The sequence below is a fragment of the Solanum tuberosum genome, unplaced genomic scaffold (assembly GCF_000226075.1).
Source record: "Solanum tuberosum cultivar DM 1-3 516 R44 unplaced genomic scaffold, SolTub_3.0 scf00287, whole genome shotgun sequence".
Taxonomy (NCBI): domain Eukaryota; kingdom Viridiplantae; phylum Streptophyta; class Magnoliopsida; order Solanales; family Solanaceae; genus Solanum; species Solanum tuberosum.
In genome coordinates, this window is record NW_006239211.1 from 795,029 (window position 1) to 820,968 (window position 25,940).

Genomic DNA, 25,940 nt, shown 5'->3' on the forward strand with positions numbered 1-25,940 from the left:
TATTCTTCAAAATTTATCTAATAAAAGGCTGTAAAATTTAATTGTTACACAAATTAGACACCAGCACTTATATTATAAACCTCTTGTTAATTTCTCAGTCGGGGCCGAATACTCTGACAGGATCGTGACATAAGAGTAAGAATACAAGTTGAATTTCTCTTTCTAAATCTGCAAAAACAGGTTGGTGGATGGGTTTCTACATAAAAGCTAGTTGCATTTGCCCCCGTAGAGCATGTCACAAACAGCTGCAAAGACAAGATGACTTCTATATTTGATTTACTGACACCTATTTTCTGAGCCAGTTGCAGCATCTTCATCAACATCCCGCCTCTTCTTCTTTCCATCCCCATGTCTTGATCTTCTTGGTGCTTCATCCTCACTTTCGCTTTCCTCATTTTTTTGGCTGTTTCCAGCACCAAACTGGTTATCGTGTTCAGATTTCCCTATTTGCATATGTACTCCATCTGGTCCACCAACTGAACCCATCATTTCCTGACCCTTACCTTGATCTGAGCTAAATCTATCATTCCTGTCACTAACTGGAGCCCGCTGTTCTCTTTTAGCCTTATAAGGATATTGAGAAGGCTGAGATGAGGGTGGAACGAATGATGGATGCATTCCAACTGCTCGGCCAGCTCTGGGTGGGCCTGTCGCTCCCGGACCCATTCCGCCCATGAAAGGGGGCCTTCCGGGACCCATCATCATCCCAAATCCACCAGCTGGAGGGCGGCCATGAAACATCAAATCACTTGAAAATGGTGGTCCATATGGACCAAAAGGTCGGGGACCCATTCCAAAATGATCAGGCATTGGGAAACCCTCAGGTGTCATAGCTCCATAAGAAAACCCATCACCCATCATGCCTGGAGGGAAGCCTCGCATCCCAGGAGGAGGCCTGGGACCATGTCCAAAAGGCATGATTGGAGGCCATGCAATTCCCCTGCCCCTTCCTCTACCAAGCGCAGCTGGTCCAAAACCTTGATCAAAGCTTTCATCCTCGTCCTCACTTTCTTCCTCTTCCTCTTCCTCTTCCTCTTCTTCGTTGTCTTCAAATGGTACAATATCTGGGTTATCTTTCCCATTGTCAGGGTTCACTCCCTTTGCCTTTTCTTCCTGTCGCTTGGATTCTGCTGCAAGTGAGATTGCCTGAAATGCAGTTATTATCCCATTAGAATACAGTCTACTTGAGCCCAGCTGCAATAGGATATAGTTTGTAGAGTTACTATAACTACCATGCCCTTTTCTCGTTGTGGATAATTCAAGCATCAGATGCTTAATCACATACAGCACATTACAAGGGAAGGGAAGGATTGCAGCAAAATTTTGAGTTTGAGGACTCAGACACGTTGGACTGAACTTGAGACATGTAATTGGAAAGAACTGAGTCATTATCAAACCAATAAAAATAAGAATAGACAACTCACCACCGCTACAAATCAAAGAAGAACAGAAACTGTGTTAAAACATGTCCAAACTGCACTATGTCATGATCTAAATAAAATTTAACCCGGTAGCAATGGAGCTGTGGAAAATTTGGCGGAGAAAAGAAGAAACAAGTGTATCAGATATGCTTATCCTATACGATGACCAATGAAATCTTGGACAACCCATGTGAGGATGGTGAGTGCCTTAGTAGTGAGACAAAAAACCAAACAAATTCCGGTATAAGTTCAGGTCCGAACAGGCTGAGTATGTAGGAGGTATCATCGACACAATCAATGATCAGCAATCAACCTTGTCAGTCAATAAACTGCAATCATCATGGTGTTACCATTGTTGGTGCATACACCAAAGCAAATCAACTGCAGTACCAGAACAGGTCTCTATGTGGTTTAAATGAATGTGATAAAGCTGGGCAGGAATTGGGGATAAGATTTGATGGATTTGACAAGCAGGTGAAACCACACCTTATAAATTGAGAGGAATTAATCCTTCAAGGACAAAATACTCTCATTTATTATCCAAATGAATAATGCTAAAAAATTCAAGACATTAAAACTAGAAACTATCTAATCAAACCATTCATGATTTCACCGATCACCTACATGAGACAATCTAAGAATTTTTAACTAGATGAACAGATAGCCAGTTAGGACTGACAACACACCAGAGGATTAATTTTCAATCCCAATTCCCCATTAGAAGTATTTGCACAACACCTATCACTGAGAAATTTCAAAATACTTGTATTTAACTATCACAAGGCTCAATATTGTCAATCAGCATTGACTAATTCAATGCACAAAATATGGGATCAAAAACTCTTACAACCAAAACCAGAAACTTTTCTAATAGCTTCAACCAAAAGCAGAAATTATACCATGCTCCTGCAGAAATAGTGCTTTCACAGAGATAGCCACGAAAGCAGTAACAAGTGTTCCATTGTATATATCAGCAGCGGTTTTATGCATATTGTCAATATTGATATCTAATGCAATCTTTACTTGCAAAAAGCACCGTCATAATTATAATAGTCATTTGTTCTAGCACATATTATACCGAGACAAGTAACAGACGGAAGCACTCCGAAAGCTTCAGGAATGGAAACATTACCATCTAGAGAATGAAAACTTTATTGAGGACAACATTCAATTTTAGTAAAAGAAGTACCATAAGTTCGCTATCTGGTTCAAGATATAGCAAAGAAGCCAACTGCTCACCAACAGAGGGCTCTAATTCTTGACAATCTCTGCTTATCTGCAACAGTAGCAAAATACAACATTAAAACGGTGACTGGAAGTAACAACAGCATGTAGACCAATTTAGAATCCAAACAAAACAAACTAGACCAACTAAGGAGCTCCTATTTCAGATACTATATGAATCAATCACCAATTAAATATCTTAGTAAAAGGAAGATCTTAAATGCACCCTGCAGTTCAAGAGAATCGGAAACACATTGCACAAGATGTCAAGAATAGGACCTTTGGCGATTGATCCTTACTGGAAGGCAGTCTAATATTTGAAAAAATATATTTATCATAGATTTCTGTCCTTCGTGATTCACCACATTCATCAAAAATCATTAGCACAGGCAATGTTGAGTGAAGCACAATCCTCAGCATGCAACAAAAGGGAAGCTTGTGATACGCTTTCATCAGTACTGATTCACCAACAGTGTTATCAAAGGCGAAAAGAGCAAAAAAATTCTAAAGTCCGTAGGGGCTATAAACACAAATCGCAAATAAAGTGTAGACTTTAATGAAGAGAAGCGCAAATGGAGAAAAAAAAATACAAATCTGCATGTTCGTCCCAGACTAATAATTCTAAGCATGAATAACAAATATATGGACAAAGAAATTGAAAAATAACTATGATAAAACGAAATATCAATTATTTAGTGTTGCCTCTTCAGAATTACTCTTTCGAAAGAAAAGAATGTCTTAGAACCTTGATGGCGACACTGAAGCGCCTGTTAAGTGAAGCGCTCAACATGTTTTGTGCCTCGTAAGCCTTTGACAACACTGATCGCCAACAAACTAAGAATATTTTAGTGACAAAAAAGAAGAAACCTTCAACATTTAAACCATTTAGCTTACCAGCCTCAATGCCTCAACTGTTAGTCAAACCTTAAACCAAACTGATTGCAAGTTGAGGAGGATATCACATTTTAGTAAAGAATTTATTGAACAGAAACGGAGTATATTTTCATGAATTACGGCTTGTTATCTTCAAAGGCTCAAAAGAAGACTGTGATTAAGGTCACACTAAGATATGTTATCTCACTTGTGACCATTGTTCACTTTTTGGGTAATGTTGGAAATGCACTTTAGCAGTAACTTGAACCAAAATCCTTGCCTTAAAAGTAAAAACCTAGCTACCTTAGCAATGTGAGCACTGCAGAATATGCTGTTATATATATAGTTTAGCAAGAATACTGACTGCTTAAATAACCAAGTTTTTTGGTGATTTCTTTAAGCTTGCCTTTACCAAACATCATAATTAGATGTGAAATTCGAAGGAACTGGTCTTTTGATTGTCAAGTCAAGACAATCTGGCTAAGTTAACTCCCTCTCTCTAAAAGAATTCTTTTCTTTATATTTCAGTTTTCCAAAACAAAATATACAATTTTTCCCACTAAAGAGTATCAGCTTTGGGAGAGAGAGAAAATAATCTCTTTTATCCAGATGACCCGAACTCAAGATACTCAAATCTTTTTTTTTTTACTAACTCAAGATACTCAAATCTTTTTTTTGAGCAACTCAAGATACTCAAATTTTTACTGTGGACGAAAGATTTTTGGTTCTTACCAGAAGCAGTCAAAGTTCCGGTGGAACTAGATGTCTTACTGAAATGCAAAAACCAAGGTTGTTTCCAAAAAGAAAGATGTGTGGGGATAGAGTGGATGGGAAATGCAACTAGCCAATGGTCTGCCAGACGAGTCAGGATCTTAGGGATGTTTATTATAGCATCCATGTGAAAAGACAATCGAGGAATTACAGCAATCTTCAATACAAACACAAATTCTTGCCTGTTAGTATGTTCAGTCTAAATCAATCATTGGACATGACATTCTCAGAGCAGTTAAAGTGAAAATTAAACTAGTTGAAATTGATCAAAAGGATCAAGGGATAAAAGCTCAGGCTTATACCTTCACTGGTAAGTTCTCATTGTATGGATTCCTCAAATGGTGAGTTTTCTGGAAGGACAGTTCACAGAGCTGCATTTTAAACCTTGGAGTTAGTTCAGATGTGCAAGCAATTATGCAACAATTACATAAAAAGGAGGTAAAGAGAAGAGAGATGCAAAAAACAAAAAGAAAGAAAACCCCAGACACTAAGTTATATCAACTACCTGTTAGGAAAATGATCATAGTCCTAAAGAGAAATTGGAGGATTTCTTTCGTATGATGCTTTTGGTGAAGAGAGAATTGAACTTTCATCTGGTTAGGTTCGAATACCCACACATCTCCATTTTGGAATCCAAAATTATAGACCAGGTGGATAATGGCAGAGCATACGGCAGATTTGGTAAGCTGTTGAATAAGAAGAGGAGGAAGGGTGGAAGATAATACCATGTATATGGTGGGCAGTTTGGAAGGAAAGAAACCATAGATGTCATGAGGATATTACTAAAGAAACAATAGATGTCATGAGGATATAACTATTCCTTTTCAGGCATCCAAAGAAAACTGTATAAATACATTATACTTTTCGTGTAAAGAAACAGGTGTAGTAGTAGCTGATCAGCTGGTAGATTTTATAGGTGCTTTGTAAGTATTTAGTCTTTTTTCTTCTTCTGTTTTTACCCTTCCTTGTGTAATTTCTGGGAACATTTTTTGGCGGTTGCCAGCATAGCCTTAATGCTAAGGAATATAACATTACCTTTGTCGAAAAAAGTTACAGAAAAGGGTCAAAAACACCCTTGAACTAAAGGAAAAGGTCTAAAAATACCCTTCATCTACCTTTTTGGCTCACTTATATCTTTAAAACTAACAACCCTCTCTTTATTTTGTTTTTAAACAATATATTTATTCTGTGTCATTTTCTTATTCAATGAAATAAAAATCTCATCTCTACTAGATTTTTTTCCATAATTTATCCAAACCAAAACAAACACCTCTTCAAGACCCCAATTTTTTTTAAAAAAATCTAGTAACTATTTGTATTTGCTGTAGCTTTAAAAAAAATTATTTTAGAGTCGTGAAGAAGGATATTGTTTTGACTTGGATAACTTATGTGAAAAATAAAAAAGATTAAAGAAAATAAGTAGTTTTTTTGAATTAGAAAAACTCGTCTAAAATTTTAAATATTAAAAAAAATCAATTCAGCATCGTTGATAGAGTGACAGGAATAGGATTACACTTAAATATTTGTAAAGGAACAAAGATATTAAGATAAGGCAAAATGGTCTGATAGACCCTTGTACTTGTATAAGTTTGTATTCTGAACCCTTTTACTCTATACTTTATCACCTGGACCTTAAACTTTTTAAAACACAATATTTGAAACCCCTCTGACCATTGACCAAATCTATGTGGCAAAAATATTGTTGAGTTGGAAAAATGTGTGAATAGACTTGCTTCCAAGCGTGTAAATACACTATATTTTATTTAAAAATATTTTTTTTATTAAAAAAAACTTATTTCTTCATTAACTCTCTCCCACCCCTGCCCCAATTTCTCTTCTTCTCCAACACTCTTCCCACCCCTAACCCTAAACTTTCTTCTCTTCTTCTTCAACAAAATCACCCACCACACCCATTCTTTTTTTTCTTCGAAATCACCCGCCATACACCCTTTTTCTTCTTCAACTCACTTCCCTCTTTGCAACAAATCAAAACCCCGCCATTGATTTCTTTTTTCAACCCCCATTTTTTCTAAATTCTTAGTGTTTTTTTTATTTTAAAAGTTGAAACCATTGTTTGTGTTAGTTAGATTCAAAGAGAAGGTATGATATGCATTAACATAAAGGGTGATGGTGGGTATTGAAAGCTCCATTGATAAGCTTGAGAAAGCTTGAAGAACAACAAATGGGTCTTATGAATTTATAAAATTAATTCAAATTTGTGATTGGGGCTCGTTGGATTTGTGTTAGTGAACTTGTAGTTGAAATTTCAAGTCCAATAAAGAAGAATTTCATCTATTTGGCATGAATTTGGTGCTCAAATTATGAGGAGCATATATGAAGATGGAAGAACATGACTATTTAAAAAATTTCAGAATTTACAAAAGTTAAATATTTGATTTTTTTATTTTCTTAATATTTAATTTCTTAGGTGTCATTGAAAAATGACATGTAATTACATGTGTAAGAGGTTGGATTACACACACAGTGATCTGATGAGAAAAGGGTTTAAAATATAGTGTTTTAACGAGTTTAAGGGTTTAGTTGACAGTGTTGAGTAGAAGGGTTCAGAATACAAACGCATACAAGTATAAGCGTCCATCAGACCATTTCTTATGTCCTTCAATATTTATTTAAAAAAACTGTACAGCAGCAAGGTTTAATAATGAAAAAAAAATCTAGTAAAGATGGGAGGTGTTATCTAATCCAATAAGAAAATGACACATAATATTTACTTTTTAAGAAAACAAAATAAAGAGAAGGTTGTTAGTTTCAAGGGTATAAGTGGGCCAAATAGGTGAATGAAAGGGTATTTTTAGACCAAAAAGGTGGATAGAGGGTATTTTTAGACCTTTTCCTATAGTTCAAGGGTATTTTTGACCATTTTCCCAAAAAGTTAAAAAAACCTCGCCGGCCATCATAACTGGTCGTAAATTCAACATGCCCTTACTATTACCAATTTAAGTTCCCACATAAATATAAAAACATTGAAAAGACAACTAATACTCCATTTTCTTCTACACCATAAATGATGATTCTTTTTGGGTTTGCTGATAATTTCATCTCACTTTTTCCCACTTCCTTGGAGAAAAGAATACTAATATCCCGAAAAGAAATGGAAAAACAATTTCAAGCCACACTGTGTTTGCCCCCAATCCCCTGATAGAAATTAGTAAGGTACTACACACACAGATAAACATCAAGGCCATCCAACTGGAAAAGGTGCATAAGCAAAAGACACAGGAACCAAGATTACAGGGAGGGGAAAAAGAAAATATAAATGACCTTCAACCATTTCACTGAAAAATTACGTCCATAATGGGCAGTTCCATGTTCATGCTTCCAGTTTCCTCCATTAGCAGCGCCACCAATTCTAGATGTCATCTTTCCACAACCCTAACAAATAGTAAACAAATCTCACATCATGAAAATGCATCCACCAAAGAAAGCTTTGTTTTACAACCATCAACTAGCCTTAACTCACACATTACTTCCATGACAAGTCAAAATCGAATTATACACACTTACAATAATGATATACTAGTAATACTAAACATTCCTCAGCTATTAAGTAATAGACAAACTTTACATCTGTAACACATGAGGGATAGAGATAATAACAGCCTACCTGAAAATGTCTGGTCCGGTTGACTGAAAATATCAGAATGACATTTTCCACAGAGTCAAAAGCTTCATTTAGTTTAGCCTCATTGCTTCTTTGAGTTGCCCAAACTCCTTGTTGCACTGACAATTCAAGATTCTCACGGTTGCAGCTTTTAACTATGAAGTACCTAATTCCATGCAAGAAATTGGATAAGTGTCCTAGCAAAAACAGAGATATGGACTGCAACTGTCCTTTCTTATTCAGTAGCACAATAAAGGGGGACATGGATAGAGAAGAGGGACATTAGTACTACATGAACAAAGATCAATGAATTAAAAAATGGAAGTCATTGCTGTGCCAGGTGTCAAAATAAGAAGTTCAAAAATTAAAGGAAATTAATCACCTCACTGGTAACAAATGAAAGATATTGCAAGTAAAACAACACCGCACAGAATGAATCACCACCTTGTGTCACTTAATAACATACAATGCTCGAAGACAGAATACCAGTTCTAACCAGCAAATCTGTAGTGTTTAGTCCTGGATAGTTTTCATCCATAAAGCTTACTCATTCATTTGTAGACAAACTTGCAAGCAAATAAGTAACAGACTGCTATGAGAGAATAATGAAATTGCATCTACTGCAAACTACTCCTTGTGAAACTAGTCAATTAAACAATCATCATGGCTCTTCCTTTTTCTTGGCATAGCTCCTTCATCACGACAAGATAGGCGTGCTAGTAGCGATTATGTATGATATCTGGTCGAACGGATTTATATACTTTTGGCTTCAGTTATACTCGTAGCGCCAAGAAGTTTTAGTTCCATGAAGAAGTGAACTCCTAGATTGCCATATAAACCGATAAAACAATCACAAAAGAATCCTTAAATTACGATGGCAAAATCCCAGTATACAAACAGCAACAAAAAGAGAACCTACAACGTCATATGATTCTCTATCGTTACTAAAGCTATATCATATTCCTCCCTTCAACAGGACCTACATGAGTACTAATAGAGCAACATCCCATGCTCTTCACTTCTCTTCTTTCTTCAACATGTCCAACTGAAGAGAGCCTCCTTCAGTGTGCTCGGCATCAACATTGCAGTTCGAACCATCTCACCATCTCACAACACAAGCGAGTTGCCACCTGAAAAAATAAGAGGTAGTCCACATCTTCACCTGAACAATTGCACATAAATTACCGGTTGACATGTAATCTGCCTTTTGGTCAAATTTCCAGCTTTCAGGATTACTCCTTCCATCGTTGAGTAAAAAAGCACATGTTTTGGTTCTATAGGGATCCAAACCGTAAGTGTCAAAAATTTGCTTCCTCCCTTACCAAGGGTTATGATAATATGATTATACTGAAAACAATTCACCTTTCCACCCCACCACCATGAGTCCTGACTAGTGTCTGAAGTATTTTGCTTTTACAGCATTTCAACCAAGCTTGCAATTCAGAAACTTCACATCCTGAAGATTCTATCTAAACCCTATGTTCCAATGAACCCCTCTATTGTAATCTCCAGAATTCTCATACTGTCATTTCCCTCTGACTAGATTCTCGAGATACTATATATATTTATGAATGTGTGTCTCAACGTCTCTTTCACCCTACTTATAACGCCCAAAGCTAATTATACTCCATCCCATAAACCGGAAGGTTTTGTTACCAATGAAATCTTCTCATCCTTTCATAATATCCCTCTAAAGTCTACATGTGATATAATAATTCCTCCATTTTGCTTCAAAAAATCCATATTTATCCATCAACACCCCCCTCCATAGAGTGTTCTCGTCAATATCAAATCCCTAAAGCCATTTTCTTAATAGGGTTTTGATAAAATTCTAAGATCTTTCACCCCAACAGCCCCCACCCCTGTTTCTTTGGAGATGTTGCTTACTCTCAACTGACTAAGAGGGTGTTTGGATTGACTTATTTTTAGGTGCTTTTGACTTTTAAGCACTTTTTAATTCTTAGAGGTGTTCGGCAAAGACACACTTTACTTTAGGCTTAAAAAGAACAAATAAAAAAGGCAAAAGTCAAAAGTATGTAGCTACCTACTTTTGGCTTTTGGCATTGACTTTTAAGTCACTTAAAAAAAGCTTATCCAAACACCCCCTAAGTGAAACATTATACCCTCAATTCTAAAATATTACAATCATTCTTTTTTTTTTTTGATAAGTCTAATAATAATTCCTTCATTAGATCAAGAAAATGTTAGACATTCAAGTATCCCAATGCATATAACCTTGTCAGATGTATTCTCATACCTGTGTCCAAAACTCTATTCACATCCCATATCACAAAAGTAAACACCTTGACAAACCCAACATGCACCTATGTCCAAGTAAACATAAAACAGCTTAACAAGGATCAATATTTATGAATAACTAGCAACATATGTGCAGTTCATCATCCAAGGAGTCACAAACCAAGTAACATAACCAAATAATACAAACTAAAACACAACATTGAACTTGAAATCCAGTGAAAGGATCAATTGACTGATAAAGTTTCTCATGAAAAAAAAAGTTCATATATGCAACAATCAAGAAGAAACAAATGTTCCTATATGCAGTTCGAAATACAGATTTTCTTTTATTTTCAAACAGATTACTCAGCAATTTCCCATTATAGGCCCTGAACATTACTTCCCAAATCAACAAGAAGATCACTATCATCAAAGTTGCTACAATATCAGGAAACAAAGTTGACACATTAAAGCCTATATTCAAGCTATAGCATATTCAAATTCGCAACATGATCTTTAACAAGAAGTTCAACATCAATAAACGATATCTCACTATCAACCACACAACTAACACTTTCACTACATGAAGATGATTCCGCCACCAGAGTATTACTACTACAACAACAACAACAACAAGAGTATTACTTCCAATAAGCAAATTACTTATAGCATAACTTGAAAGGTAACCCACATCTTAGAATACAACAACAACATACCCAGTGTACTCTCACTAAGTGGGATTTGGGGAGGGTAGAGTATACGCAAACCTTACCACTACCTCGGGGAGGTAGAGACACTGTTTCCGAAATACCTCGGCTCAAGTGCATCAAACTCACGTAAAAGAAGAAGAAAACAATGAAAAACATAGTTGATAATAAGGAAAGAAGTGTAAAATCTACAAGAAGGAAACAATAACAGCAGCAAAATAGTGTGATAATTGAAATACAATACACAACATATGGCAAGAACTACAAGGGTATGACTAGTACTACGATAGACATTAACGAGCCTAAACCTATACACGACAAGACAACACTCAACTCTACTAGCCTTCTACCTTAATACGCGCCTCTACTCCTTCCTATCTAGAGCCATGTCCAGGGTAATATGAAAGTTGTGTCATGTCCTGTCTAATCACCTCTCTCCAATACTTTTTCGGCCTACCTCTACCCCTTTAGGTAGCCCTTAAAACCAGCCTCTCGCATCTCCTCATTGGGGCGTTAGTGCACCTCCTTTGCACATGCCCAAACCATCTCAATCTCGCTTCCCTCATTTTGTCCGCCATAGAGGCCACTCCTACCTTCTCCCAAATAACCACATTCATAATCTTGTTGCTCCTACTATAACATCCATCTCACCATGCATCTTCTGAACATGAGATTTTTGTAACTGTGTATAATATAGTTTTTATCATGGAGCTTTAAATGCACTAAAGAGGGTAAACCTATTTGGAAAACTATTTCTCTCTACAATATAGTTTGTATCATGGAGTTGTAGAGAGACTATTGGAGAACTATTTCTCTAACCGCTAATCCACCAAGGAAAGAAATTTTATCAGATTATCAGAAACACAAAAGAATTAGACAAAAGTTAAATATTTCCCAACTTGCACCAGAAACATAGCAAACATATTTGAGACTAAATACATACTCTAGTACATCTGTCGCACTGAAATTAGAAAAAACCGTCCATCTATTATTAGTAAAACGAAATCCCTTTTTTTATAAGGTAAATAATTTTATCAACAAATGAGGCAAAAAAAACGTGGCCAACCCGTTACCATAGGATGAGAAACCTACAACAAAATGTTGTTCTCAACCAGAGATCCGATTCTCTATGCAAAAAGGGACCTCGTAAGTACACCAAAAAAGGCTAGAGACAAAACACTACTCTGCGACTTTACAAAATCTTTCCAACCCTTCAAATGTCCTCCTACTTCTCTCTTTCCAAATGACCCACATGATTTCTAAAGGGGCAACACTACATGCCCTTTGGCTTCCCTTTCCCCTCTTAAGAGTCTAATTTTGAAAAGCCTCCTTCACTGTGCCCGACATCACCCATTGCATCCTAAGAAAATTGAGGATCACCCTCCATAACCGATTAGCCACCTTGCAGTGCAATAAGAGATGTCTACATTTCACTTGCACTACACATAAAGCACCAACTAACATAGGTGATCCTCTTCTTCCTCATATTTTCCATTGTTAAGATTGCACCCCTTGCCGCAAACCATATAAAAAACATGCCTTCCTCAGAGCTCTAGGAATCCAAAGAGAGTCATCGGGGAAAGTACCTTCCTCTCTCACTAGTAACCTTTTATAGTAAGAGCTAAAACTGAATAACCATTCTCCACTCTCTCTCCAGCTCTATACATCTGATAAATTGTTAGGAGTGGCTAGCCCATAAAAACTCAATCAGATTGTGAAATTCTTTCAATCTGCCAATCTCCCAATCCTGCATATACATTCTGAATCTCAAGTCCCAGTGAATAACCCCCTCGTGAGACCCATGAATTTGTTGAATTGTCATCTCTCTTCTCTTTGGTAGAAGACATACTACATATTAGGGAAGACTTCCCTCATCACATTACCTTAAAAGAAATATGTCTGCAAATCTTCTTTTTTTTGAGATAAGGGTAACTTTGTATTCACAAAAAATTCATCATCCAAGGGGAGATGAATTGGAAACTTACATCCCACAGGGTGGTGGACACACCCTCAAAAAGCCATACAGAATTACAAGTTTCCTTTAAAATTGACCATCTCTATGCTTTCCCCTACCAACTCTTGCTTACACCAAAAATATAAAAGACTTAAGCATTTCATTTCTATCTTCTGAAAACTATCATTTTGTCCTTCAAAACACCTAGCATTCCTTTCTTTCCATAGAGTCCACCACTATACAGGCTGGAATAGTCTTCCACCAATCTTCACTTTTTCCCTCTGTTGCCAATTCTTGTCCAGCTATTAAGGAGCTCCATGGTTGTCTTTGGCATCACCCAGCTAACCCCTAGTATACACAAAAACATATTCCACAATTTTGAAGATGTTTTACAGTGAATGAACAAATGATTATTTACTTCTGCTTTCTGCTCACACATACAGCATCTTGAGCAAAACTGCATCCCCCTTTTTTGTAATGCCTCATGTGTAAGGCAAGCTTTTCTTATGACCAACCAGACAAAACATGCTACTTTTAATGGGCTTCTTGTCTTCCACACTAGCTTCCAAGGCCATTTTTTAGTCACTGACTGATTGACACTTATCCTCCGGTAGCAGGATTTGACTGTGAACATTCCTTTGCTATGTAACTTCCAAATTGGTTTATCCTTTCTTTGAGATATGGCTGGAGGGGTGTTTAGCACCTCTAGTAGCCTGGCCACATCCTCAATTTCATAGTCATTCAAAGCCCTCCTGAACACTAAGTTCCACCCTTGTTGGCTCCATACTTGAGCAACAGTAGCAGATCTTGTAAGCTCAAGGTGTAGAGGTTTGGGAATAAGTTCCTCAGGCTATCATCCCCTTTCCAGATTTCATTCCAGAAGTCTGTTTTCAGACCATTGCCCACACTAATATAAATATTGTTATTGAACTGTGGACACAACCTTCTGATGGTCTTCCACACACAGCATCCAAACGACCCCATCACCTCCTCAGTAGTCCATTGGCTAAACAAGCCATATTTCCCTGCTATGAATCTTCTCCATAGGGCTCCATCTTCAGCACAAAAACTTCATAGCCATTTTTGTAGCAAGCAATTATTCTGGATGCTAAGATTTCTCATGCCAAGGCCACCTTGTTTTCTGCTCAAAGTGAGTGTCTCCCATTTCCACCCCTTCCTAATACTCCTCCACAAACCACACCCATACGGAGTTATATTGTTCCTACTCCTCCATCGCCCTGCCATAGTACCATACTTTTCCCTACCACCCCCCTCCAAAAAGCATTTTCCTCTACCCCAAATTTTCATATCCACTTCCCTAAAAGCGCTCTTGAACACCTTGTCTCTATAGGAATAACTAAATACGATAGGATCTCACATAGGCCCAAGATACCATTTCCTTGAATTCTAAGGAGAAAAGTAACTATCTCAGGTCGCTAAACCATGACTATTACACAGAACATGGTTTGTCTGACATATGGAGCCATAGGCTTCTTTGCCTTCGAGTTATGAGAGTAAGAGGATACTCTTAGAGCTCACTAGGTCTAAGATGGTCTAACTGATGTCTAACAGGCTGCATAGCAAACTCGTAATTATCAAAGGAATGCCAAAGAAAGAAGAGAACAATTCAAAGGACATTTTTAGAATCAAGGTATAGTACTGCTTCACTTCAACAAGTTGGGAGGAAGTTACAATGGGTGCATCACCTCACCCACCCCTCCCACAACGAAAATTATCCCACAACTTCAATCTGAACTTATTATTTGGAGTTCACATCGCTCTGACAAAGTGAAATCAACTAGAAAACCAAATCCCAGTGACCATAACAGCTAACTGAAGTAATGGTGAGAAAAACGAGCTCTTTCCTTTCAAAGAGACAGTTGTATAAACTTCATCATCTCTAAGCAACTATTAGACCTAAGCTTCTAGCAGCTATAGATATGCTAACCACTGAAGCAACCAAGAAAAAAGGAACAAAGAAAGCAGGTAGCCGCATATCCTCCAATGTAATTCCCTTCGATGGTGATCCCTAAAACTGCCCATGCATCAGAGCATACAAATTACCCATCAAAGTATGTACCTTTTACTGCAGAACTCTGATGTATTAAGATCACAATAGTCAATATCAATTCCTCAGACACACAAACTGTGCATAAGAGGAACAGAAAATAGAACAAAAGGAAAACCAGTATACAAGTGGATAAGAAAAACAACAATCAAGAATTAGTAGAACCAGTTACGACGATACCAAGGCTCTGGATGAACTCATTACAGCAACATAAGGGACTCTTATATTATTGTCAATCATCTACGTACATGAACTGCCTACATAACCTAATTAAAGACCTTGAAACTCTACACACCTAGAAGTTCCTTGAGGCAGGACTACTGCAGTTCTATCAGCTTGATTTTGCTGGCCATTGGGATGAATTTGTGCTTGAGTTGGGCCCCCCTGTAGTTGAGGTGGCTGAACTTGTTGATTCGGCTGGTGCTGTTGTATAATGGGTGTCTCAGTTGCTGTAGATTTAACAGCAAGACTCATTCCATTCTGTGCTTGTGAAGCCTGAGATTTGTCTGACTGGGTTGAATAATTAGCATTTCGATTTTGATTAAACCTGTTTGAGTAACCATAGTTGTAGGATGCCAGATGCTGAATTTTCTGAAGGATTTCTTCCACTGGAGGTGGAGGCCCAGGCATCTTTGCATGTCTATATCGACAATCAGGACCATTTGGACAAAACCCCAATTTGTACCTGTATTATGAAAACCATCACAAAAAGGTCATAACTTGACCAGCAACAAATGTCATTAATCTATCCATAAATTATTTGTCTGAGGACCCACTCAGCATTTTTTGCTTATCAAAAGTACAAATTTCTCAGTTTAAAAAGCAGTGAAATTAACAGTCATTACCATAAACATCTAAAGCACTTATAGCCTAATCAGCTGTCACTTGGCAGCAAAATGAGTCAATGAACATAGAAAGCAAATAAATAGAGCTATTAATTGCTTCATATCAGAATAAGTTGTGGCCCAGAATACAGCATGCTTAAGCCATGAGTATAGTTGTTTTAAGTCTAAACCAGATTTTAATGATCGGGTAGTTGAAAGAACTAATTAGTTACCACCTGTTTATGGCTCTGAGAATGAAGCTCGGAATCTGACACACTTCGATGGAGGGTCAGGGAGTGCACATTGACGCACAAATGTTATTATTATGTGCTACCTTCTCTAGATTTGAATGATAACCAGTGTCTACTGAAATGTCAGAGCTCCTTTAAAAGTGATTTGATTTGTTGACAGTAGGTTGTGACAAAATACACCCTCAATATTATCACTAGAGCTGTTTAGCGTAAAAAACTCACACTAGTTACTTTGTGCTCCTTCGTGAATAAAATGCTAGCCTTATAAAAGATGTCTTTTAGCATCGTGTCTTCACTCCTTTCGTTTCCATACTTGATTTTGATATGTTTTACTTGAGTCGAGGGTCAATTGGAAATAGCCTCTCTACCTTCACAAGGTAGGGGTAAGGCTACGTACATCACCCTTCCTAGACCCCACCTGTGGGATTACAGTGGTTATGTTGTTCTTGTATTGTACTTATAAAAGATGTTGATATATGCATGTCTCTGCATCTATGTATATAAAGAACTATCATCGTGAGAGGACCATGATAAATGAGAAAAACAATGATCATATACAACCTAAAGAGCAAAGTAATGTACAAACATGCAGCAAAATAATGGGTTAGATTCCCAACCCTACAACACTAATGGGTCGTTTGGTAGGATGCATAATAATAATGTATGCATTAGCTTTGTGTATTACTTAACCTTGTTTGGTACTCTCTCCGTTTCAAAAAAAATGGTCTAGTTTGACTTGGTATGGAGTTTAAGAAAATAAAGACATTCCAATCTTGTGGTCCTAAATTAAAGTTATGTCAAATGTACCAAAATGTCCTTTGATCTTGTGGTCTTTAACATGCCACAAGAAAAACTGAAATTAAAGTATTACCAAAAAAAGGAAGGGGTCACTCTTTTTTAAACAAACTATAAAGGAAAACAAGTCATTCTTTTTGAAAAGGAGGGAGTACAATTAATTTGGCTTTATCATATGTATAACTAATACATGGCAAACCATGGTATTAACAATGCAATGGGTTTTTTTCTTGGTTTCCCACCCGGCGTTTGGTACCCACATTGAAGCCCGACTAAATCCAGATTCGCGCAGGGAACTCCCACATTGAGGGTAAAGCACTCCCTAACAAAGGCGACTCCGTACCCAAGCAGACTTGAACCCGAGACCTCTTGGTGAAGGATGAAGAAGTACTTACCAGTCCACCACAACCCTTGTTGGTAACAATGCAAGGGTTTTAATACATGCATTAGCATGGTTAAAGACACAAGTGCTTGTCAAAACCTTTTCCATATTCTTTTCACTGTATTTGTGGAGGGTATTTTTGTGAACAAATTAAAAAAAATTAAATTATGCAATGCATGTTATTTTTAATACACCAAATCAAACTGTGCATGAGAAATAATTCACCATAACTAAACAACGGCATACCCAATATAGTCACATAAGTGGGGGTTTAAAAGGATAGAGTGTGTACGCAGACCTTACCCCTAACTTGTCAGGTAGAGAGAGTTTTTTCGATAGACCATTGGCTTAGAGAAAGCCAAATCACAACATTTATGAAGACATAAGCAATAACAATAGCAGGAAAGTATGAAAATAGAGGCATACGAGACTAGTGATAGAAAACTAAGGGTCCATATGGACATGCGATATGAAATTATGATTCAAAATCAAATTTATTTGAAGTCGGAAGTTTGGTTTGGACATGCAAGTTGCATTTTTTCTCATAAACATGAAAATCGCACAAGTTGTGAAAGCTATCAAGATTTCTCCAATTCTTATACAATCTGAACAAATGAGAAAATCATAGTTCATAAACAAGATTGTGAAATATCCTAAAAGCACCACATTGATAACTTGCATCTCCATGTTCCTTTATAAATTAATGTTTACAACTACAAACTAAAATATACATAATTTAATAAAGATCCACTAGTCAAAATAGTAGTAACTACTATACTTTAAAATAATACTTTCATATGGTATGGACAATCTCTTCAAATCGAGCATGAGTCTTTTTGTAAAATTTAAAATAATGGATAATTTTTTTACAAAATATAAACTTATGGGTCAAGTTTTGCATTTTAAAATATTAGAAATTATAATTTGGAATCCAAAATCATGTTTTTTTAAGAACTTGGGATTCAAATCATGATCCCAAATCGCACGAGTAAATGCTAATTTGAACTCATGACTTAATATAGCATGTTCAAACGCAAGCTAAGACGGAGAAACAACAAAATAGTAAAATAATAAAAATACCAAAAATAATACTACTACTACTAGCCAAAAAGACCCAATGCAAAACTATTTACTATTAGTCTTTACCTGAATCCTCGACCTCCACACCTTCCTATCAAGGGGTCATGTCCTCAATAAGCTAAAGGTTTGCCATATCCCACCTGATCAGACCTCAATACTTCTTCGGCCTACCTCTATCTCTCTTTAGGCCCTCCAGACTCCAGCATCAAGCTCTCACACCACTAGAGACGTCTACACATCTCCTCTTGACATGCACCAACCATCTCAATCTACCATCCCGCATCTTATTCACCACAGAGGCCAACTTACACCTTGGTCCAAATATCATCATTTTACCATACCTTTCCAACTAAGCCCACACATCCATCTCAACATTCTCATTTTCGCGACTTTCATCTTTTGGGACCTGAAAGTTCTTGACGGGCCAACACTCCGCACCATACAACAAATCCAGTCTAACTACTACATCTCAACATAACTATTATCAGCATTATAATGTTAGCATTCTTAATACACCTTATTCCCTACCAACCCCTAAGAGATTAAATTTTGGATACGTTGCAGTAGGTAACCTCACATCCATCTCTTGGACAGAGATAACAACATGATTCAAGTAGGTAACCTGACAGGCAATTGTAACATATTACTAGTATAAAAAAAATTCAAGTTAATTCATATAGTTTGTCTATTAAATAATTAAGGGACGGTTATAATATCTGCAGGGAAATACTCCCAGGCACGTTTCCAATGAACGTTGTCTTTCCTACTTTCTAGGACTAGCTGGAATCCAAGCACCTTTCTTTCAAGCCAACAATAATTACACATTGTGATTATTGCATACACCTTAGATCGTAGGATGGAGGAGAACAGAATTTACTTCAACGCAGGCTTCAAATCATTCGATATAACCAGATGGATCACGGGAAAGTTTGAATGATACAAATGGGTTGAAAGAAGCTAAAAGATGACATACCTTTCTATAGGGTGACGGAGGATGACTAACCTTATGTAGAGGCTGTTCAAGAAAGTAGATGGAGGAGTAGAAATTCAAAAAGGACTGAGATTAATAGCAGCATAGGAGGAATCATGATAACCAAGTCAATGAATATCCAGGAGGAAGACCTCCTCAAGAGATGCTTGATAGAATATTGCAATGGAGAATTGAAGGAAAAAACAACTTGCGGATATCAGAAAGTGGGTTTCAGCAAACAGGGAAAAAGTATTTGGTGTTAACATAATTGAATTGAAGAGTGAGACATTCCTGTTTGAGTTTCCTAATAGATACATGGCGGAACAAACCATACAAGGTCAATGGAGGTGGAAGAACAATAGATTCCAGCTTGATTGGTGGAGCCCAACAACAGGATACATCTCCAACACTACCTCTATGAGAGAAACATGGATTAGAGCAGCAGGGATCCTCTTACATCTGTGGTCCAAGAAGATCTTTAAAGAAATAGGGGAACTATGCGGAGGATAGAGTGCAATGGAAGAAGAAAAGGAGCTTAAAAACCACATGAAATGGGCGAAAATCTTGGTGAAGAATGATGGAAGAAATTTGTCGTGGGAGGTGTCTATTTCCTGTGATGGGATCAAATATTACATCCCTATTTGGGTGAAGAGCAAACCAAGGTTCAAATTGTTGCCGCAAAGTGGTAGGTCAACTGCCAGAGAAGAGGATGAAGCTTTTTGCCCAGTTAATGGCTTTGCACAGGGTACAGAAGTTGCGTACAATTGCAATACAGTACAAAAAACCCTTTATAGGGATTTTGGTACAACTCAGCACGTGGGCTCTGTGTTGACAGCTAGAATGTCTAGTGGGAGTGGGTCACATGAGCAGCATATGTGTTTTTTAAATGAGAAATTGGACTTGGGCCTTATTCAAAAGCCCAAAAACCATCATATGGTTAAAGGATCCAAAGGCCCAGACTATGCAGCTCAAGTCATTTTTAATGACTTACAAGGAGGAAAGCCTAACCAATCCGAAGCCCAAAAAGAATAGGGCTTCGCCTAACATTGCACCAGAGAAGAGTACATATGCAAAGGTTGTCACGAGGATATCTGAAGATGAAAATAGGGGAACTGTGATGGTTACGGGGAAAGAAATTCACCATTACATTGATAGGAATGGTGTCGGCAGTAGCACAAAAACAGAGGACAATGGGCTAGTGCTACAATATTCAAATATAGAAATTGTTGATTGGGAGTGGAGGAAGCCAAGCCAATTCTGCAGCAACAACAAAATTCCTCTTGGGTGCAACAAAATCTGATCAAATTGGGGAAGATCTTTGGAATTGATTTCCATGGACATGAAGAGGAGGCCATAGAATTACTTCTTCAGATAGATAGTTGCAGACAAGCAAGAAGAATGGAACAAGGCATTGAAGTTAAAAAGAACAAAATCAAAGGTGCACAAGAGCTTAAAAGTCTTGTCTCATTTGATGTAAAATTCAAAAGCTCGGGGAATAGGAACAAGGGGAGAAACACCACTCTAGTTGCAAGATGAAGTTCTGTTAGAGTGGGTAAAAGTCTCACATTGGTTGGGGAATGGACTGATGGTCTTGGTCTTCCTTAAATGGACTTGGGCAATCCTCCCCTCATAAGCTAGCTTTTAGGATTGAGTTAGGTCAGCTGTCATATCTTAACATGGTATCAGAGCCAGGTTCACCCCAATTTGTTGTTCACCGATGATGGCCCCTATTTAGAAGTGTCCACACTTCAGTTGAGGTCTGAGCGTCCAGGGGAGTGTTAAGATGTCTCACATCGGTAGAGGGATGAGAATTTGATCTCCTTATATGGACTTGGACAAACCTCTCCTCATGAGCTAGCTTTTGGGGTTGAGTTAGGCCCAAGTGTCATATTTTTACATGGTATCAGAGCCAGGTCCATCCCCATTTAGGCTGTCGGTCCACGTTCCAGTCGGGCCTGGGCGTGAAAGGGGGTGTTAGAGTGGGTAAAAGTCCCACATTGGTTGGGGAATGGATCGATGGTCTCTTTATATGGACTTGGGCAAACCTCCCCTCATGAGCTAGCTTTTGGGGTTAAGTTAGGCTCAAGTGTCATATCTTAACAAGTTTAAAATAGTGTCATGGAATGTCAGGGGATTGAACAACAGGGAGAAGAGGGAGACTGTCAAAAGCTTAATTTTCGAATGGAGGGCAGCCATCATCTGTCTCCAAGAAACTAAGCTTGAGGGGAATATCACAGAAGTAGTAAATCAAGTTTGGGGATCAGACATGCTTGTCTGGAAGCCAGTGGAACAAGAGACAGAATCATTTTGATGTGGGATGAGAGGGCATGGAAGGGGGAGGTCTTAGAAATAGGAACCTACTCCATTACTTGTAGTTTTGAATCCCAAACACAGAACTACAATTGTCACATAACTGGAGTGTATGCCCCAAACGACTACAAGGAGAAAGAGACTAGTGTGGGAAGAATTGGGTTCAGTAAGGGGATTATATGAAGGGCCCTGGGCACTGTGTGGAGATTTCAATGTCTCTAGGTATATATCGGAGAAGAAAAATTGCAACTGTAGAACAAGGGATATGAAGAAGTTCTCTGTTTTCATAGAAGACATGGAATTAGTGGATTTACAACTAAAAGATGTTGCATATACCTGGTTTAAAGGAGACCAGCATGTAGCAGTCTCTAGAATTGACAGAATCTTGTTCTCGAAAGATGGGATGACAGCTTCAATAATCTAAAACTGATCCCTTTGCAAAGGCTAAGTTCAAATCATATTCCAATAGCCTTGATTGGTGGAAGCTGGGAGAGAAATAAAAGTTATTTTAAGTTCGAAAATTGGTGGTTACAATAAGAAGGTTTTGTTGACAAAGTAAAACACTGGTGGTCATCATTCAGATACTCAGGAACCAGACTATGTGTTGGCCTACAAATTTAAAGCTTTGAAGCACAAACTTAAGGAATAGAGAAAAAAGGAGTGGAAACTGTGGCCTACAACGAAAGAAACTGCTAGAACAATTGGAAGAAATGGACATGGAGAGGGAAAACATAGTGCTTACAGAAGAAGAAATAACAAAAACCCTGCAGTCCTACTTGAATATGAGGGATTGATTAAGGAGGAAATTGCATAGAGACAAAGATCAAGAATACTATGGCTTAAGGAAGGGGACAAAAATACCAAGTTTTTCCACAAAATGGCAAATTCTCACAAAAGGTATAACAACATTGATCAATTAATGATATAGGGGGGAAGTTACTCAAGATCCAGCTGAAATTGAAGGAGAAATAATCACTTACTACAAGAAGTTGTATACAGAACCCATACCATGGAGACTTAATCATCAGTATGCACACTGTCCCCGTCATTACTGAAGAAGAGAAAATGGCCCTTCAAGGCAGATTCGAGGAAAATGAAGTGCTGACATGTCTAAAGTTATGTGTAGCTGATAAGGCCCCTGGACCAGATGGTTTCACTCCATCAAGTGTTCGGAGATAGTGAAGCAGGATATAATGGATACTTTTCAGAAATTCTATGATCAAGAAGTTTTTGAGAAGAGCTTTAATGCTACATTCATTGCACTTGTACCCAAAAAGAAAGGAACAAAGGAGCTAAGGGACTATAGACCAATCAATTTTATAGGTAGTATTTATAAAATACTATCTAAAGTACTCACAGAGGGACCGGAGGGTGTGATAGACAAACCGGTGGATTCACAACAAATGGCATTTATAGGAGGGAGACAAATCATGGACGCAATTTTGATTGCTAACGAAGCAGTAGATTCCAGGACTAAACAAAAGAAGCATGGCATTCTCTGCAAGTTAGACATAGAAAAAGCATACGATCGTGTTAACTGAAAGTACCTGATGAAGATCTTAGAAAGGATGGGATTTGGACAGAAGTGGATGAACTGGATTATGTTTTTTTACTAGATTATGTTTTGCATCTCAACAATAAACTTTTCTGTCTTAATCAATGGGTCTCCCGCAGGTTTTTTCAGCTCACAAAAAGGGCTCAGGCAAGGTGACCCACTATCACCTTTCCTGTTCTTAATCACTATGGAGGGTCTAAACAGAATGATTAAGACAGCTAACACAAGAGGATGGCTAAAAGGTTTTGATGTGTCGAGAGATGGAGCTGAAAGTTTGGAAGTGACACACCTTCAATATGCCAATGATACACTCATCTTTTGTGGAGCTGAGGAACAAAAATTGAAATATTTAAGGGTAATTCTGGTCTTATTTGAAGGGGTATCTGGCCTGCACATTAATTGGCGGAAAAGCTTCATGTATCCCATTAATGAAGTCAATAATATGAGTTGTATAGCCTCAATTCTTGGGGGTGAAGTTGGCACTTTGCCAACAACCTACTTGGGCATGCCTTTGGGAGCAAAATCCAAGTCTATTGAAATTTGGAATGGTGTGATAAAGAAGTGTAAGAAAAAATTGGCTAGATGGAAAACTCAATACTTATCTATGGGAGGGAGGTTGACCCTCATCAACTCAGTCATTGATGCTCTACCAACATACAGGATGTCATTGTTTCCTATTCCAACAGGGGTCATCAAAAATTTGGATAGGATAAGAAGGAAATTCCCGTGGCATGGTAACAACGAGAAGAAAAGATTCCACCTGATAAAATGGGAATCTATGGTAACTGGGAAAAAGAATGGTGGATTGTGAATAAAGAATCTAATATTTCAAAGTGAAGCACTCAAAATGAAGTGGTTGTGGAGGTACTCAGTTGAAGATCAATTAATGTGGAAAAGAGTGGTAGGTGCCAAATATGAGGCTGGAGATAGTTGGATGACCAAGAATGTGACTTCACCTTATGGGGGTCAGCTTATGGAGATCCATAAGGGGTCGTTTGGTAGAGTGTACTAGAAAAAATAATGCATGCATTAGCCTTGTGTATTACTAATACCTTGTTTGGTACTTTTTCCCATGCTTGCATTAGTTATACACTCTATTGTGTATTAAGGTGTGTATTGCTAATACCATGAATTTCTAGGTATTAGCAATGCAATGGTTTTAATGCATGCATTAGCATGATTAAAGACTCAATTGTCCCTCAAAACCTTTTTTTACATCGTTTCTACCTTAATAGTGGAGGGTATCTTTGTAAATTAATTTTTTATGCAATGCATGCTAGTTTTTTAATGCATCAAACCAAATAATACATAAAAATAATCTATGTATAATTAATGCAAGCATAACTAATACATGCGCTAATGCAAGCATTAGTAATACACTCTATTTAGCATTATTCTTATACACTCTACTAAACGACCCCTAAGAGAATTATGTAAGGAAGTCAAACTCAACCCCAAGGTGAAAGTGGGGAATGGGAACATCTCAATGACTGGGAAGTGATGAGGGTGGCAGAATTTCTCAACATTGTTGGAAATTTCAATGGACTCCAGGCTGAAGAGGATGCATTATGGTGGAAAGGAAGCAACAAAGGTATATTCAAAGTAGGTGCAGCTTACAGGTTGATGGAGCAACCAAGGCAACAGATTCTTACCTGGTGGTGGAGCTAAATTTGGAAAGGCAGAATTCCTTATAAAATCTCATGTTTTATATGGCTGCTAGCTAGGGAAGCCGCTTTGACATAGGATAATGTTATGAAAAGGGGGATAACCTTATGTTCTAGGTGTTTTCTTTGTGGAGAAACATCAGAAACTGTTAACCATCTTTTTCTACACTGCAAATTTACTCAACAGTTATGGAGGGTATTCTTGAGTTTCAAAGGCATTTCTTGGACTATGCCTAAGAGAATTATTGAAGCCCTAAAAAGTTTGGAGGAGGAAAGACTGCTAGCTAAAGACACAACTAGATGGAGAATTATCCCTGCTTCAATCTGGTGGGTAACCTGGAAAGAGAGAAATTCTAGGTGTTTTGAGAGCATAGAGAATAGTATGCAGAAAGTTAAATTCAAATGCATTTTGTAGTTACGTTTTGGTGCGATCAATTATATACTCAAATGAAACTGTCTCTATAATTGATGTATTAGACTCAATTTAAAGTTAGAACACCTGTATATAAGGTTTAGTACTACCCATGTAGTTTTGTGTTATAATACAAAGTTACCAAGTTCAAAAAACAAATTAAGGAACAGTTTAATAAGCAAACGAGCAAAAAGTCTTACATGTTGCACTCCTTGATATCCTCAATCGTGTGCTTATAAACACAGTCCTGTTCACGGCACTCACCATAGAGTCGAAAGAAGCGACAAATGGGCATTCGTGATTTATCATACTGGTGAAGGAAGCCGCAGGCATCACCCTTCATACACAGTGACCGCAGCCAGTGGCGGCAAACAGTCTGCCTGAAACTCCGACGATTTCCAACAAATCCTACATCGCTTTGGCCGCCAACAGCTGCCGAGACAGTAGGCGGGTTAATATTAGCACTCGGAGCGGCTGCTGCAGTGTGATCGAAAGATTGTATTACTGGAACAGATGCAGTTGGGTGTGTTGGCCCAGTGTCTAAGCCACCCTCAAAATCAAAATTCAAACCCCCTTCTCCTTCGTCCATTACTACGAAACTGTCAAATGGATAGTTTTGTCGGTGTTAGACAACAGATTTGCTTGAAATTGGTGGCTATGGCACTTTCCGCACTACAGCGTTTTCAATTTTAAGCGCTTTCTTCTTATGGCTGCAGGGTTAGGAGAATAGAGAGGAAGAGGAGAAACTAAAAAGAGAGAATATTTAGCTTCCCTCTTTGGTGGGAAAGTGGAGATCTCTTAAATGCTACTGTACATGTT

General features: G+C 37.8%; 1 protein-coding gene across 1 annotated transcript; it reads right to left on the minus strand.

The window, feature by feature from the left end:
- On the minus strand, nucleotides 1-25,940 carry LOC102580551 (30-kDa cleavage and polyadenylation specificity factor 30-like). The gene is made up of 7 exons (XM_006359041.2): nucleotides 25,322-25,940; nucleotides 15,174-15,563; nucleotides 7,915-8,077; nucleotides 7,572-7,682; nucleotides 4,592-4,660; nucleotides 2,611-2,697; nucleotides 1-1,146 (listed from the first exon to the last, which is right to left on the minus strand). The coding sequence occupies exons 1-7, from the start codon at nucleotides 25,708-25,710 to the stop codon at nucleotides 277-279; spliced, it is 2,079 nt and encodes a 692-aa protein (XP_006359103.1). The 5' UTR covers nucleotides 25,711-25,940; the 3' UTR covers nucleotides 1-276.

Bases quoted from the DNA above. Each gene is read 5' to 3' on its own strand.
- LOC102580551 (XM_006359041.2), bottom strand. From the start codon at position 25,710: ATGGACGAAGGAGAAGGGGGTTTGAATTTTGATTTTGAGGGTGGCTTA. The intron at 15,564-25,321 runs GTAAGACTTTTT...TTCATAATACAG, and splicing joins GATATCAAGGAGTGCAACAT to GTACAAATTGGGGTTTTGTC. The intron at 1,147-2,610 runs GTACTTCTTTTA...ACTGCATTTCAG, and splicing joins AACCAGATAGCGAACTTATG to GCAATCTCACTTGCAGCAGA.